This window comes from Arachis hypogaea, chromosome 11 (assembly GCF_003086295.3).
Source record: "Arachis hypogaea cultivar Tifrunner chromosome 11, arahy.Tifrunner.gnm2.J5K5, whole genome shotgun sequence".
In the NCBI taxonomy this organism is placed as follows: domain Eukaryota; kingdom Viridiplantae; phylum Streptophyta; class Magnoliopsida; order Fabales; family Fabaceae; genus Arachis; species Arachis hypogaea.
The window spans coordinates 10,855,246-10,868,915 of record NC_092046.1 but is presented as its reverse complement, the minus strand read 5'-3'; the positions used below and the strand labels follow the sequence as shown (position 1 = coordinate 10,868,915).

The following is a 13,670-nucleotide window of genomic DNA, read 5'->3' as shown; positions in this document are numbered from 1 at the left end:
ATGCAAGTTGATAGATAGCACAAGAAGTTTGTAGAATCTTGGTGATGAACCATGAACTTGTAACCACTTTGAATTTAAATTGAATTTTGCCTTTGACTTTTCTAAACTTTTGTTACTTGCATACCTCTTGATTTAATTTTTTAACATTTGGAATTTGAGAAAAAGTTTTGTAAGTAATTGAAGAAAGAGTTGAGTTGGTTTGGATCCATTTTTCCAAACAAAAAAGAATATTAGCAGAACTTTGATTTCGTAAACTTGGAAGAAGATGAAGAAGAGTAGTAGAAAGTGTGAGAATAGAAGTGTATCTAAGTGGTATATATAGAGTAACAAAATATTAATTTATTAATAATAACGGTAACATAGTAACGGCTAATTTTGCAACGGCTAATTTTGTAATGGTTAACTGAATATAATAATATAAATCATTAATTAAATAAAAATTTAATCATTAATTAATTATTTATTATAATTATTAATAAATTAAATATAATTTAATTATTTATATATAATTATATAAAATAATTAAATCATATTTAATTTATTAATAATTATAATAATTAATTATATATGTAAAGTATAATATATATATAACGTTAATATATTAACGGTAAGCTCACATATGTATTATGTATATAAAGTATTAATTTTATTAATAAAATATTATTTCTTTGAAAGAAAGGGAGTCCCTCTATCTATTGCTTTAAAACTCGTGAAAGAACTCACTTTTGGTTTACTTCAATGGTAGGTCCTCGTCTTTTACTGACACACAGTAGTTGAAGCTCTAAATTCTTCTACCATTAGAATTGCTCTTAGCCTCAATTGGACAGGCGCGGGCTAAAACCCACCAAAAAACAGAAAGAAAGAAAATGTGCGAAACTTTTGTCATTTCCATATTATTTTTTATTTTTTAAATTTGTTGGGCTCTTTCTCTTTTTGTAATAGTTAGGCTTTATCTTTTCAATAATAATGAACTATTTTTGGCTGCTGCGTTTTACAACGTTTTTAATTTGAAGAGCCTGCGTGAGAGCGAGAAGAAACATTTGTAGATAGAATTTAATTTTGATGCACTGAGTACTGATTTACACTGTCGTACAATCATAACTGTTCTTTTGAATGGCCATTCACTCGATAAATATAAAAGTATAAGAACCAATATAGTTGTTTATGCGTGAATCGGCGTATGAATTTGTGAATACAATTACTTAGCCTATTTTCACTCCATAGTTGTCTCTCACCTAGAAAGAAAATTTCTTTCAACTGGAGACTATGGTAGAACTTTAGGTATATTATCATAGCCAAATCTAAGAAAAGCACAAACAAAGAATACAGTTCACAATTTTAGAATTATACCATTACCTTTATATATAGCTAGTAACCTTCTAACCAATAACACAGTAAACCATCTAATCAACAATTCTATCTTTCTCTCAGTATGGACAAAACAACTCATAAACCACACAAACAATGTAATGCAACCTAAGTACCAAGATTTTTTACCATTACCTAAACACCAACCACTAAGATTGTTACCTCTTCATAGGAAGCAGAACCAAGCATGACTAATTTTGGAATTGAGCCAATTGAAAGAAAAACAATCCGCATTTAAAGCAAACAAAAATCTAGGTTACAATTCGAAATATCTTAAGCTCGTTGAAAAAATCATTGCGCACAAAGAGATTAAGTTCAAAGTTTGTAACAACGCTGTAATGGAAATCTGGGAAAATTCACTAGCGGTTGTAATTAAGGACTAAAATTTGCAGATTTTTTTTTTATCAAAATTTCTTGTAAGGACTCTCAACTACTATCCAGATGCACATAGAGAAACACTTTAGGATCCTGCACTTTAGGATCCTGGACCTCAGTTAACTCATTTGACTTTGTCCTCTAAACCTAGAATAATAATGCATTGCAAATTTTATTTTCTAATGTGCACATAATAGATTTGGAGCATGAATATACAGTAAATATGTGGTGTTAATATTTTAATTTCTTTAAATACCAGTAATTCAAGTACTTCTAACCGCAACCTGTTTAATATTGTTTATTTTTATTCTTGTTCTTGACCTAATTTAGGAACTTACAATTCATTAACCACTAAGAAAGATGGAACTAGAGTGTTTCGATAGCTAAAATTGTTGACCTAAATTTTATGTCTTACCTAGATCCTCTTCATCAAAGAACAAAGGAATAAATTAACTGTTATTAACTGCTAATAAAGTTAACCAAAAGATATTTACTCAATAATCAATAACATTACACAGATTAATTTCTATTTAATGAATTGGATTACAAATAGGATAAAAAAATTCTATCATTCTCCCTGTTTGGTTCAACATTTGTGACTTCTAAGATTGTCAACGATATATCGGCCTCTAAATACTTATCATATTCAAACAGTTAAGACAAATTATTACATTAATCATAACGATAGGTTTTTATTAACTATCATTATATGCTTATTAGATATAATTAAACCTAATTAAATCTTTAATGGCTACGTATTTAATGTTGATATGTTTACTTTGATTATACTATTTCTATTATTTTTAACTATAAATACAATGACTAAATTACTGATTGTCACAGTATATTCTCAAAATTCAACGGTCTAAAATTGAATATTTTATACACAAAGATAAAATTCTTCATCCAAATATCTCATGACATAGCTTGAAAATAAGCAACATTCAGTTTTCATGATAAAATTAACAATAGGAATTGTGTATCATTTCTCCAAAATATTGTTCCATCGATTGGCGAACATAAAGATGTTCTTAATATTTGCTTTCTAGAATCAACATATTCTACCAAATTTGAATCTAAGTATCCATCAATTTGCAAATTGTCGATTCTTGAAAGTATTATATTTTTGTCTTAAGACTTTTTTTGAAGCTCTTCAACAAAAATACATATATTATTTTGATATCTTCTTAACATATCAACAATAAAAATCATGTAATATAAAAAATATTTTACATCTTTGACCATTATTAGGTATTTAAAAAAAGTGGAAAACCACACCTTAAAAGTTAGCTGTTAAAAAAGAAGAACTACTCTCCTTATATACAACATCAAGCATTCCATATTACTCGATGTGGGACTTTGAGCACCCATATAATACCCAAATCCCTAACAGATTCTAAGTAGAACTTATCACTTTTACCGCAATACCGGATGAACAACTTTGCATTATAAATTTCTCAACAACTTTGCATTGTAAATTTCTCAAACATATTATTAATATTAGACTTTTTGAGACATATCTTTATAATTATCTCGATAAATCTTTATTCCAATAACATAAAATAAAATGTTGTATCACCTATATTTTTTATATCAAAATGCCTAAAATAAATTATTTCACCTCATTTAACAACCACATATTATTTATTGCAAGTAAACTATCATATACATATAAAATGAGAAATATAATTTTATTCTCAAGATAATATATATATTAATAAAATATATTTTCAATGAATACCTGATATAAAGTGGCCCCAAACAGATTATGCATATGTTTTAGTAAATTATTAAATACAATAACCACCCATTTGGAATTCGTTTTTTTTTTTTTTTTTTTTTTTGTGAATAAAATGAACTCATGGGAAAAATTATGAGTGAGTGAATTGGATTGAAGTTCAATTTAGGCAAGGACTTTTGTTTTACATTATGATGATAATGAGTCATCACATATATACTAATTCTGACTATGCCTTCTTTTCACCAATGACCAATTTTAAGAAAACACCACTAATTTCTTATTTTATCTTTTTTGCTGGCACATTCAGATGATATTGTTAGTGAGAATTCAAATTAACTCATGCGCTATATCCGAAATCAATATAAATGATAAAAGCATCAATTTTCAATAATCTTTTCTAACAAGAACACAATGCCAAAATAATGGAATCCAGGATCCTTGTCTGGTGACAAAACCTCTCAAACCTTCATTCCTTGCATTTAGTCTTCACCAAAAAATATTAAAAATTAAATATTTAAATTCACATCATGGATCTTGCCATTGTCCCATTTGATTCATTCCCCAAAGATCAACAAATGCTTTACCAAGAGTGGTTCAACTATGCAGATTCAGGTTTCATTCTTTGAATTATAATTTTATATATCCTTTTATGTTATTTCTATTTCATTAATTGAAAATATTTGGAGGGTTTGGTATTAACCCTTAATTTTGTTAATAAGTACTTGTTTTTTTCAATTCCAAATGCTCTTGAACAATTAATTAAACACATAAATGGTATCATTTTTCAGATGGTGATGGCCGCTTTACAGGGAGTGATGCCACCAAATTTTTTGCCATGTCTAACTTGTCACGACAAGATCTTAGGCAGGTTTGTATTTTATTTATTTCAATTTTATAAGAATAATGTCGTTGTAGATTGTTAATTTCAATCATAATAATGGTTAGCTAGGAGGATTTTTCATTTCTTGGAAGTGTCTCGTAGAACAAACATTATAATATGTTTATCTTGAATTTCCAATAATACTTTGATTGAAATATTATTCATTATCATTTCTGAATTCTTTTTTTTTCTGGTGCAAAATTAGGTTTGGGCTATTGCAGATACCAAGAGACAAGGATATCTGGATTTCCAAGAATTTGTTATTGCTATGCAGGTAATTAAACACATAGGTTGCGTTTGTTTATGAGAACAGGACAGGACAAGACACTGAGAATAGGACAAGACAAGACATTGATGGACAGAAACACAAAATTTTGTGTTCTTGTATTCTGTTTGGTGATAAACTAGAATAAATTATGAAAATCTAATTTATTCTCATTTTTTTTCATTCAAAAAATTTGAGATGAAAAATATAATAATAAAAAAATATAATTATGAAAAATTAATAAAAATAATGAAAAAAAGAATGAAAAATAAGTTGTGTCCCTTGTTAGTGTCTCCGTGTCCTTCCTGTCAGGATGGATACAAAATACACTAATTCAGTGTCATGGATACAAAATACACTAATTCAGTGTCTCTGGACATACTGTCTCTGTCTATGTCTCCTCTGTCAAACATGATTTTGTGTCTCAGTATCCATGTCTCAGTGTCCTATCTCTGTAAACAAACGCAGCCATAGACACACACAAATACAAAAGAAAAAGTTAAATTTTCCATTTTAAAGATTAATTAATGCTAATAAATTTTTAGGTCTAACTTAGTTATTTTAATTTGATTGTAGCTAATGTCAGCAGCCCAATCTGGGGAACCAATTACACATGACTTGATCTCTAGTGATTGTAAGTTTAGTCGTTTATTATTGTTGATTAAATAACTTTAAATCTCCAACAATTAAATATTTTGCAATGCACATTTTGTTCATGTTATCTACTTGAGTTAATTTTGAGGATATACTTGATATATTGTTAATTAAGAGAAGCTTAACTTTTGTTTTAGGTCATTATTTGAAAAACCTAAAACCTCCCAAAATGGAAGGTTTAGATAAATTGCTAGCAGTAAGTATTTACTTTTCAATCTTTATTTAATCATGTCAAGCTATTATGTTTATTTGGTAGCAAAAGTATCAACACTTGGGTTTTGTTGTGTAGAAAAAAAGGAATAAACACAAAGAAAATGATACAATTAGTAATGGTATGTAATATACTTCTCATGTTGTTGGAACTTTTTTTTTTTTTTTAAAGAAAGGTTTTCACTAATTGGTAGTAATTAATGCAGTTCCTCCCTCTCCCTCTCCATCAATATCAAGTAAATGGTTTGCATCAAAGTCGTCACAAAAGGTAGATATATCTTGTTATTCTTGTATATTAGTTTAAGGTGTGCATTATTATCCTCATCTATTAATTAAGAGGTAAAATAATGTATATATATATATATATATATATATATATATATATATATATATATATATATATATATATATATATATATATATATATATGTATGTATGTTCTACATTTTAAATTATGACTAATTATAACCTAAATAATTTTCTTGCAAAATTAGTTTAGAGGTATTTTTATGTGATGAGTTCCTATGATTTTTGAAAAAAAAAATGGAAAATGCAAAGAACAATTCTCTAAGGTTCTTTCAAATTGAACTCATCACCCCATTCTTGACTTAAGAAATACCCCAAATAACCTTCAGGAATTTAGGTACAATATTATTATGATTTAATTATTTTATTGATCATTATAATTTTATTAAATTTACAATTATGTTTCTATACCTTTTTTCTTTTAATTGGGCCTTTACATTGCTTTTAATTTTATAATTAGATCTTTTTTAGTATAAAAAATATTAAAGTTAACTGAATAATTTTTTCGTAAATTAAAGGTATTCATAATTAAAAACCTAATTAGATCTTTGACCACATGTATTTTGAGAGAAATATTCTGTTAATTTTAACGTTTTTAACATGAAAATGACCTAATTATAAAATTAAAAGTATTGTAAAAACTCAATTAATATATATATATATATATATAAAAGGACCTGATTGAAAATTTGTTATTAATTTTTAGTTAAATAGCCAAATGTATTCCTATTGCTTCACTTCTTATAGAAATTAGACTAAGTGTTTGTGATTTTAGATACCTGCTTCCGCCGTGACATCAATTATCGATGGTTTGAAGAAACTGTATATACAAAAGTTGAGGCCTTTAGAAGCCACTTACCGCTTTAATGATTTTGTTTCTCCTTTATTGGTTAGTACTGCACCTTTTTTGTTTATAGAATTCGTGTTATTTCTTTAATCCATCGTGTTATTCATGTATTAAGAGTTTTATTAACCAATTCTCTGACTCTAATATATTGTTAATAAATTATAGTGTACAGCAAATCTGATTTTCGACGAATTTAAGGTCAAATACTTTGATTTGCAATAAATTTTTAATCGCTAGAAGTCTTTAAAAATTATTTTGTTAAATAAATTAATTAATTGTTTTTAATTAAATTTTTAATATACATATTAAATAAATAAATTCTGATAAATTTTGTTATAAGATAATTAAGTCCTAAAAAAATATTATTATAAGACAAATTATTTTATCTTTCAAAATACTGAATAGACCAATTATTTTATTGGAAGCAAATTTTAAGATTTTTAAAGAATAATTTTTTATTAGAAAATAAAATATCTTATATAAAATTTTTAAGAGATCAATTTGAATGTTTAATCTAAACTCTATAATGAAAGCTTTTGAAGATGTGAATGCATTGAATGTATATTGATAACTTAAATTTCAGATCTTATTAAAAAATATTTTAAGAGCATTAACGATACTATAAAAAAAATATAAAATTTTAATAAGATAAAGTAGGGTTTTATTTGATTTGAAAAAAAGGTTTTTTATTTTTACTTTTATTTTTAGTATTTTCTATTTTTAAAATTTTATAAAAAAAATAGTAAATATAATAAAAATAATAAAATCTCAATTTTTATTTTTATTTTTATTTTTTCTTTGATAAAATCTTAAAAAGAAAAAATATTGAAAATATAAATCAAACAAAGTCTAAACTAAATCCTTCAAATAAAAATATAGAGAAAGATACCTAGCTAATTGTTACTCCAATAATACTTGTATATACTGCAGACAAATAGTGACTTTGATGCCAAACCTATGGTTCTACTTTTGGGTCAATACTCAACTGGCAAAACAACATTTATCAAACATATGCTAAATACTAATTATCCAGGCAAGTAGTTCTCTACTCTCAATATATATATGCGCTAACATTTATCATAATGGCAAGTCTCCCTCTACTCACTTAGAAATCGGAAGTTCGAGTGTCATTCCTAACTTTGGAAAAAAAAAATGCTAATATTTTCACATGCATTTTTGTAGGAGCTCACATTGGACCAGAACCTACAACAGATAGGTTTGTTGTTGTTATGGTATGTACTTACCTCTTATATTAATATCTACTATTACTGAGATTTTTTATTTTCTAAGTTGTAAGGTTATTAAAGGTAGTTGAAATTTGGTGACAAAACCTAATTCATTTTTTTAAATAAAAAATTAAAATTTTCATATTTTCAAAAAATAATATATATTTAAATATTAATAGAATAAATTGTTCAGGCTGGACCAGATGAAAGAAGCATTCCTGGGAATACAATTGCTGTTCAAGCAGACATGCCATTTAGTGGTCTATCAAGTTTTGGTTCAGCTTTTTTGTCAAAATTTGAGTGCTCTCAAATGCCTCATCCTGTAAGTATAATAATTAATAATAATGAGATTATTTAATTTCTTGGTACAATTTGAAAGCAACTAATTAATTATTATTATTTTGATTATGCAATAAAGCTACTAGAAGAAATTACATTTGTAGATAGCCCTGGAGTTCTATCCGGAGAAAAACAAAGAACACAAAGAGCATATGATTTTACTGGAGTAACATCATGGTTTGCTGCTAAATGTGATTTAATACTGCTTCTATTTGATCCTCATAAGCTTGATGTTAGTGATGAATTCAAGCGTGTCATATCATCCCTACGTGGTCATGATGACAAGACTCGAGTCGTTCTAAATAAGGCACACCAAGTTGATACTCAACAAGTAAATTAAAACAACTTCTTTTATTTAATATTCATTAATTGTTACAGTAATTAATAAATATTAAATAAAACAAATTCTAACTGATTTTAGCTAAAAAATTTTTGCTATCAACCCACCATTTTTGATATGGATATAACTCAAATCTAACGTGTATATTTGCATTACCATGTATGTGTTGTAGTTAATGAGGATTTATGGAGCATTAATGTGGTCACTTGGGAAGGTTCTAAATACTCCGGAGGTTATGCGTGTCTATATTGGGTACCATCATGTCTTCCATCTTATCCATTTGTATCTTTATTCGTATTGAAAATATTTGGTAATAAAAAAATTAATTTATTTTTGTAGCTCCTTCAATGACAAGCCAATAGATTATGCAGACAATGGTCCTCTTGGTGGTGAACTCTTTGAGAAGGAACAAGATGACCTTCTTTTAGATCTAAAAGATATACCAAGAAAAGCTTGTGATAGAAAAGTGAGTTTTTTTTATATTTTGCCTAAAATTTAATTTTTGAGAGAAGTATAAAAGGTAGCGTTTGTTTTGAGTTATTAAGACAGAGACTGGGAGACTGAGACTCAGTATCATGTTTGTTTATATTCCTAAAATTTCAGTATTTCAGTACTTCCAAAAAATAGAGACACAGGAGACTACAATTTTTAGAGATGGAGACTGAAACTTTAATAACATTTTATACTTAAAATACCCTTATTTCAATCAATTAATTCTAATTTTACCTTTTGTGCAAATTAAATTAGAGTTTTATTCTCGTTTTAGTTTCTGTCTCCCACTTTGTACCAAACAGAATACTGAGATTTATTTCAATCTCTGTCTCTCAGTTTCAGTCTTTCCGTCTCTATCTCTCCACCAGACGCTACCAAAAGGAATTAATTTCAATATATATATATATGTTTAAATTAAATGGTGAACTATAATATGAACTAGTTTATAATTCATCCTATTAATTTGAGAGTGCTTTTACGCAAGGTTTTAAAAATTAAATTTGTTATTGTACCGGTAAATTAGAAATTCAAACACTTATAAATTTAACCTGAGATAAAATAAATATAATAAAATATATATTTTTAAAAATAGTTCTTTTAATTTAAATTTTGTGAATAAGTTTTTTTTCATTGTCAATCTATTTTTTTTTTCCTTATCAAACTGGATTGGCCAAGTGGTCAATTTTCAAATTACTCGATTAAACCGGCCGATTAGTCTTTTTCTCAAACCTAGCTTTTAGGAAATTGTTTTCACAAGTTTTGTAGGTCAATCATTACAAAATTAATGTTGCCAATTTTGTAGTTTAATTCTATGTACATATTTCATACTTGACAATCTAGTTAATCATTAATTTAAATATGTATTGTTTATTGAATATATTTGCCTGCATAGTAATTAGGTAAAATTTGTGCATGTTATGTATGTAGATCAACGAATTCGTGAAACGTGCTCGAGCTGCTAAGATACATGCTTACATTATTAGTCATCTTAAAAAGCAAATGCCTTCAATAATGGGCAAAACTAAAGCACAAGAAAAACTCATTGCAAATTTGGAAGGAGAATTCGCCAAGGTAATATTATAAAATTCTTGTAAAAGTTGTTACTTATGTGTTGGTGGTAATATTATAATGTTTGAAGATCTAAAATGTGTGGTAAAATTTGAAAATTGAAATAGGTACAAAGGGAGTTCCATTTACCACCTGGTGACTTTCCAAATGTTGAGGAATTTAGAGAGAAACTGCGTGGCTACAACATCGACAAGTTTGAGAGATTGAGACCAAAATTGATAGACGCTGTGGATGACATGCTAGGTTATGATATTCCTAACCTCTTGAAGACTTTTAGAAACCCCTATGGTTAAGTTTCATGGCAATTTTGGCATTGTAGTATGTTTTTATAAGCACACAAGTGCATGAGTCATATGATCTTTTTTGTGAATCATCCTAGTGTGTTGTATTAATAATTAATGATATGGCATTGTTTTATGGTTAAGTCTTCGGTGGCCAATGTTGCATTATACCAATATTGAGAGGTCAATGAGTAAATAAGCGATGTTCAATTAACGCCTAATTTAAGGTTAATCATATTTGTTTAACAGCGACGCTTATGTCGGTTAAAAACAATTGTTTCAACTCCCAGCCACAAAGTGAAGAGATGTTGAGAAAACAAAGAGTTGAAGAAGTTGAATTAGACAAACTCCTAATTAAAGATGGAAGAGATTTGGTGGTAGCAAAGGTCTAGGACGAATTGGCTAAAAAACGGAGACAAAAATTTAAATTTCTTCCATCCAAAAAGGTCACAAAGGAAGAAGAGAAATTGGGTGGACTCTATTCTAGACGAATTGGGTATCAAATATGAGGAGTTGAGGAGAAAGATCAAATTGAGTTTGTAATGATGAGGAGCTTCTTCGAAAAACTATTTACATCGAAAGAAACTTTGGAGGTTCAAGAAGCAATTGAGGTTGTAATTGCTAACAAGTAACTTAGAAAGAAAGGAATCAGTAACCTAATTGGATTATTTCTTGGTGACAAAAATTAGGCTTATACGATTTAAGTTTAGGATTTGATGTTAATCAAAAAGCTATCTCACTGTGTTGAACCAAAATTCCATCTTGATCATCCAGACAATGCAAGTCAATACAAGGTAACTCCGAAGTCGCATCATTCGAATTAGGAGGATTGGCAGGCGAATTATTACTAACAAGATGCATTGTTATCAGCAACTGCTTCTTGACTAATCACAAATTTCAAATTCGAAATACTGATCAGTGACAGTACCATAACAATACAGCAGCATAACAACAATAGCAACTTAACAAGTCGCTAATCACAAATTCCAAATTCAAAACACTGATCAGTGATCACAGAATCACAGTGCCATAACAACAACAGCAGCTTAACAAGTCACTAATCACAAATTCCACTAAGCAGCATAACAAGTAACACTGATCAAAACACTGATCAGTAACAGACGACAGCATAACAAGTAACAACAACAGCAGCATAACAAATTCCAAATTCAAAACACTGAGCAGCATAACAAGTAACAATAACAGCAGCATTACAAAAGACGATGGAAATCACAAATCACAAATTCAACTACAAACCAGTAAATCAATAGAAATCAGTAAATCACAGTTACACTAACCTTCCACTGACAGCAGGAAGACGACGGCGAGACGACGAAGACACGACGGCCAGACGACGGCGACACCACGGGGCACCAGCTGGAGGCCTCGAGCAGCGATTTCACCTGGGAATGGACGACGTGCCGAGCTAGAAGGGGGAGAAGCCGCGGAGAAGGAGAAGGAAGAGGCCGCGGAGACTCCGACACAGACGGACGGCGACGGTGGTTCCGTCCAGGAAGCTGGATTTTTGGGTTGGGAAGGAGCTGGGGCTTGCTGTGCTGTGTGTGTCTTTCGAAGGAGGGGATGTTTGGGGTGGGGGTAACTCGCGTGGGGTGGGTGGGGTTTTGTTTGTGTTTTTTTTTTTGTTTTTTTTTTACAAAATTAAAACGGCGTCGTTTTATATGAATCGGTCCGTTTTTGGTCCGATCCAACCGGCCGATTTAGAGCCCGTTTGGGAACGCACAAAAGTTACTTTTTTTTTTTTACTTTTGAATTATGAAAAGTTACGATAAGCGTGTTTGGCACTATTTTTAAAAAGAGCTTTTAACTTCCGAAAAGTTAACTTATAGCTTTTGGAAGAAGTAAAAATAGATGACTTTCTCCTTTTTGATAAGTCATTTTATCACTTCCGTGAAAAAAAATTGATTTCAAAACAAAAAATTTACTTTCGTTCTTGATTCTATGGAAAAATGTTTCCTGTTTCTGCTGGAAATACTGGCCATCCACCACCATTTTCACGCAAGGTTCCATCTTCTAGAAGCACCAGTCTTCCACCATCATCCTCACGCAATGTTCCATCTACTGGAAGTGTTGGTCTTCCACCACCATTTTCATGTAATGATTCATCTGCTGGAAGTATTGACCCTTCACCACAATCTTCTGTTCCATCTGAACCAGCATATATTTCTTCCAGGTATTTTTTTTTATCATTTTATCATTCTATTTTTATTATTAAATTTGTATTGAATATTTTGTATGCTATGAAATCTCAGTTTTAATTTTATTTTTTTATATGTGATTTTAATTTTATTTTTTTTATATGTGATTTTATTTTTATACAACTTACTATTATTTTTATAATTAGTTTTATAATTTTCTTTTTTTTATGTTCTTCCCCAACAAATTCATGAAAGTGGCAAGTCCGGAAGAAAATTTAAAGCTGATTGGAATGAATTATTGGTGCTTGTATGGCTTTACACAATTTTATTCCACGGAATGACACAAGCGATGAACAATTTGAAGAATTCTATGAAAATTTTGATCTTATGGGTGAAGGTGAAGGTGAAGTAGAAGAACCAGTTTCTAATGATATTATGTGGGAAGAACCGAATGCTGAAAGTACTAGAAAAATGGAACTAATTAGAGAACAAATAAAGAATCAATTGCCTGATCGATTGTAATTTTAGTGATTTGATTATGTAAAATTAACCTTCAATAATGGAAAGTATTTGTTATTATCGTTATTTTAATATCCATTCTCTTATGTTAAAAAAATTGTATTTTTTGAGTTATTTATCCAAACGCTACAACTTAAAAATAAGTACTTCTATAGTTAAAAATCCAAACACAAAATAACTTATTTATAAGCTACTATTAATAAAAGTCCTTATACTTTAAGCTCCTTTTCCAAAAGAACTTATTTAAGTTATTTACCCAAACTGGGTCTTAGTGTTTCACTGTTTCTTCAGTGGATCAAGCAAAAGTGCACTAAGATGGAGCGAGTTGTGTAACCAATCCAATCATTATTCAGTGGTCTTATCAACACCAAACATGTATTAACATTTTAGAAAAATTTCAAGTGTACTGAGAATATGAGTGTTCTAGTTATTTTAACAGTTGATTTTAATAAATATATATTTGTTGATCGAAAGAATATTTTCGATAAAGGTAAGTTGATTCGGAGAAAGGCGGAGACAGTTTTCAAAAAGATACATGCGTAAGCGTGGGATTGGAGGTAATCGACGCGGATTCGATTACGTTTGATTTATTAAGTCGAATAG

General features: G+C 28.9%; 1 protein-coding gene and 1 long non-coding RNA gene across 2 annotated transcripts; one reads left to right on the top strand and one right to left on the bottom strand.

Annotated features, from left to right (window-relative positions):
* Positions 1–3,811: 3,811 nt before the first annotated feature.
* LOC112720231 (EH domain-containing protein 1-like) lies at positions 3,812–10,535 on the top strand. The gene is made up of 16 exons (XM_025771092.3): positions 3,812–4,096; positions 4,273–4,352; positions 4,570–4,638; positions 5,206–5,263; positions 5,421–5,479; positions 5,573–5,615; positions 5,700–5,761; positions 6,575–6,688; positions 7,577–7,679; positions 7,829–7,878; positions 8,066–8,194; positions 8,291–8,542; positions 8,724–8,803; positions 8,891–9,017; positions 9,971–10,114; positions 10,219–10,535. Exons 1-16 carry the CDS (start codon positions 4,012–4,014, stop codon positions 10,402–10,404), a joined length of 1,641 nt encoding a protein of 546 aa, XP_025626877.1. The 5' UTR covers positions 3,812–4,011; the 3' UTR covers positions 10,405–10,535.
* Positions 8,017–11,987, bottom strand: LOC112720963 (uncharacterized). The gene is made up of 2 exons (XR_011867259.1): positions 11,691–11,987; positions 8,017–8,192 (listed from the first exon to the last, which is right to left on the bottom strand). It is a non-coding gene; the product is annotated as an uncharacterized lncRNA (long non-coding RNA).
* Between the last annotated feature and the right edge of the window lie 1,683 nt (positions 11,988–13,670).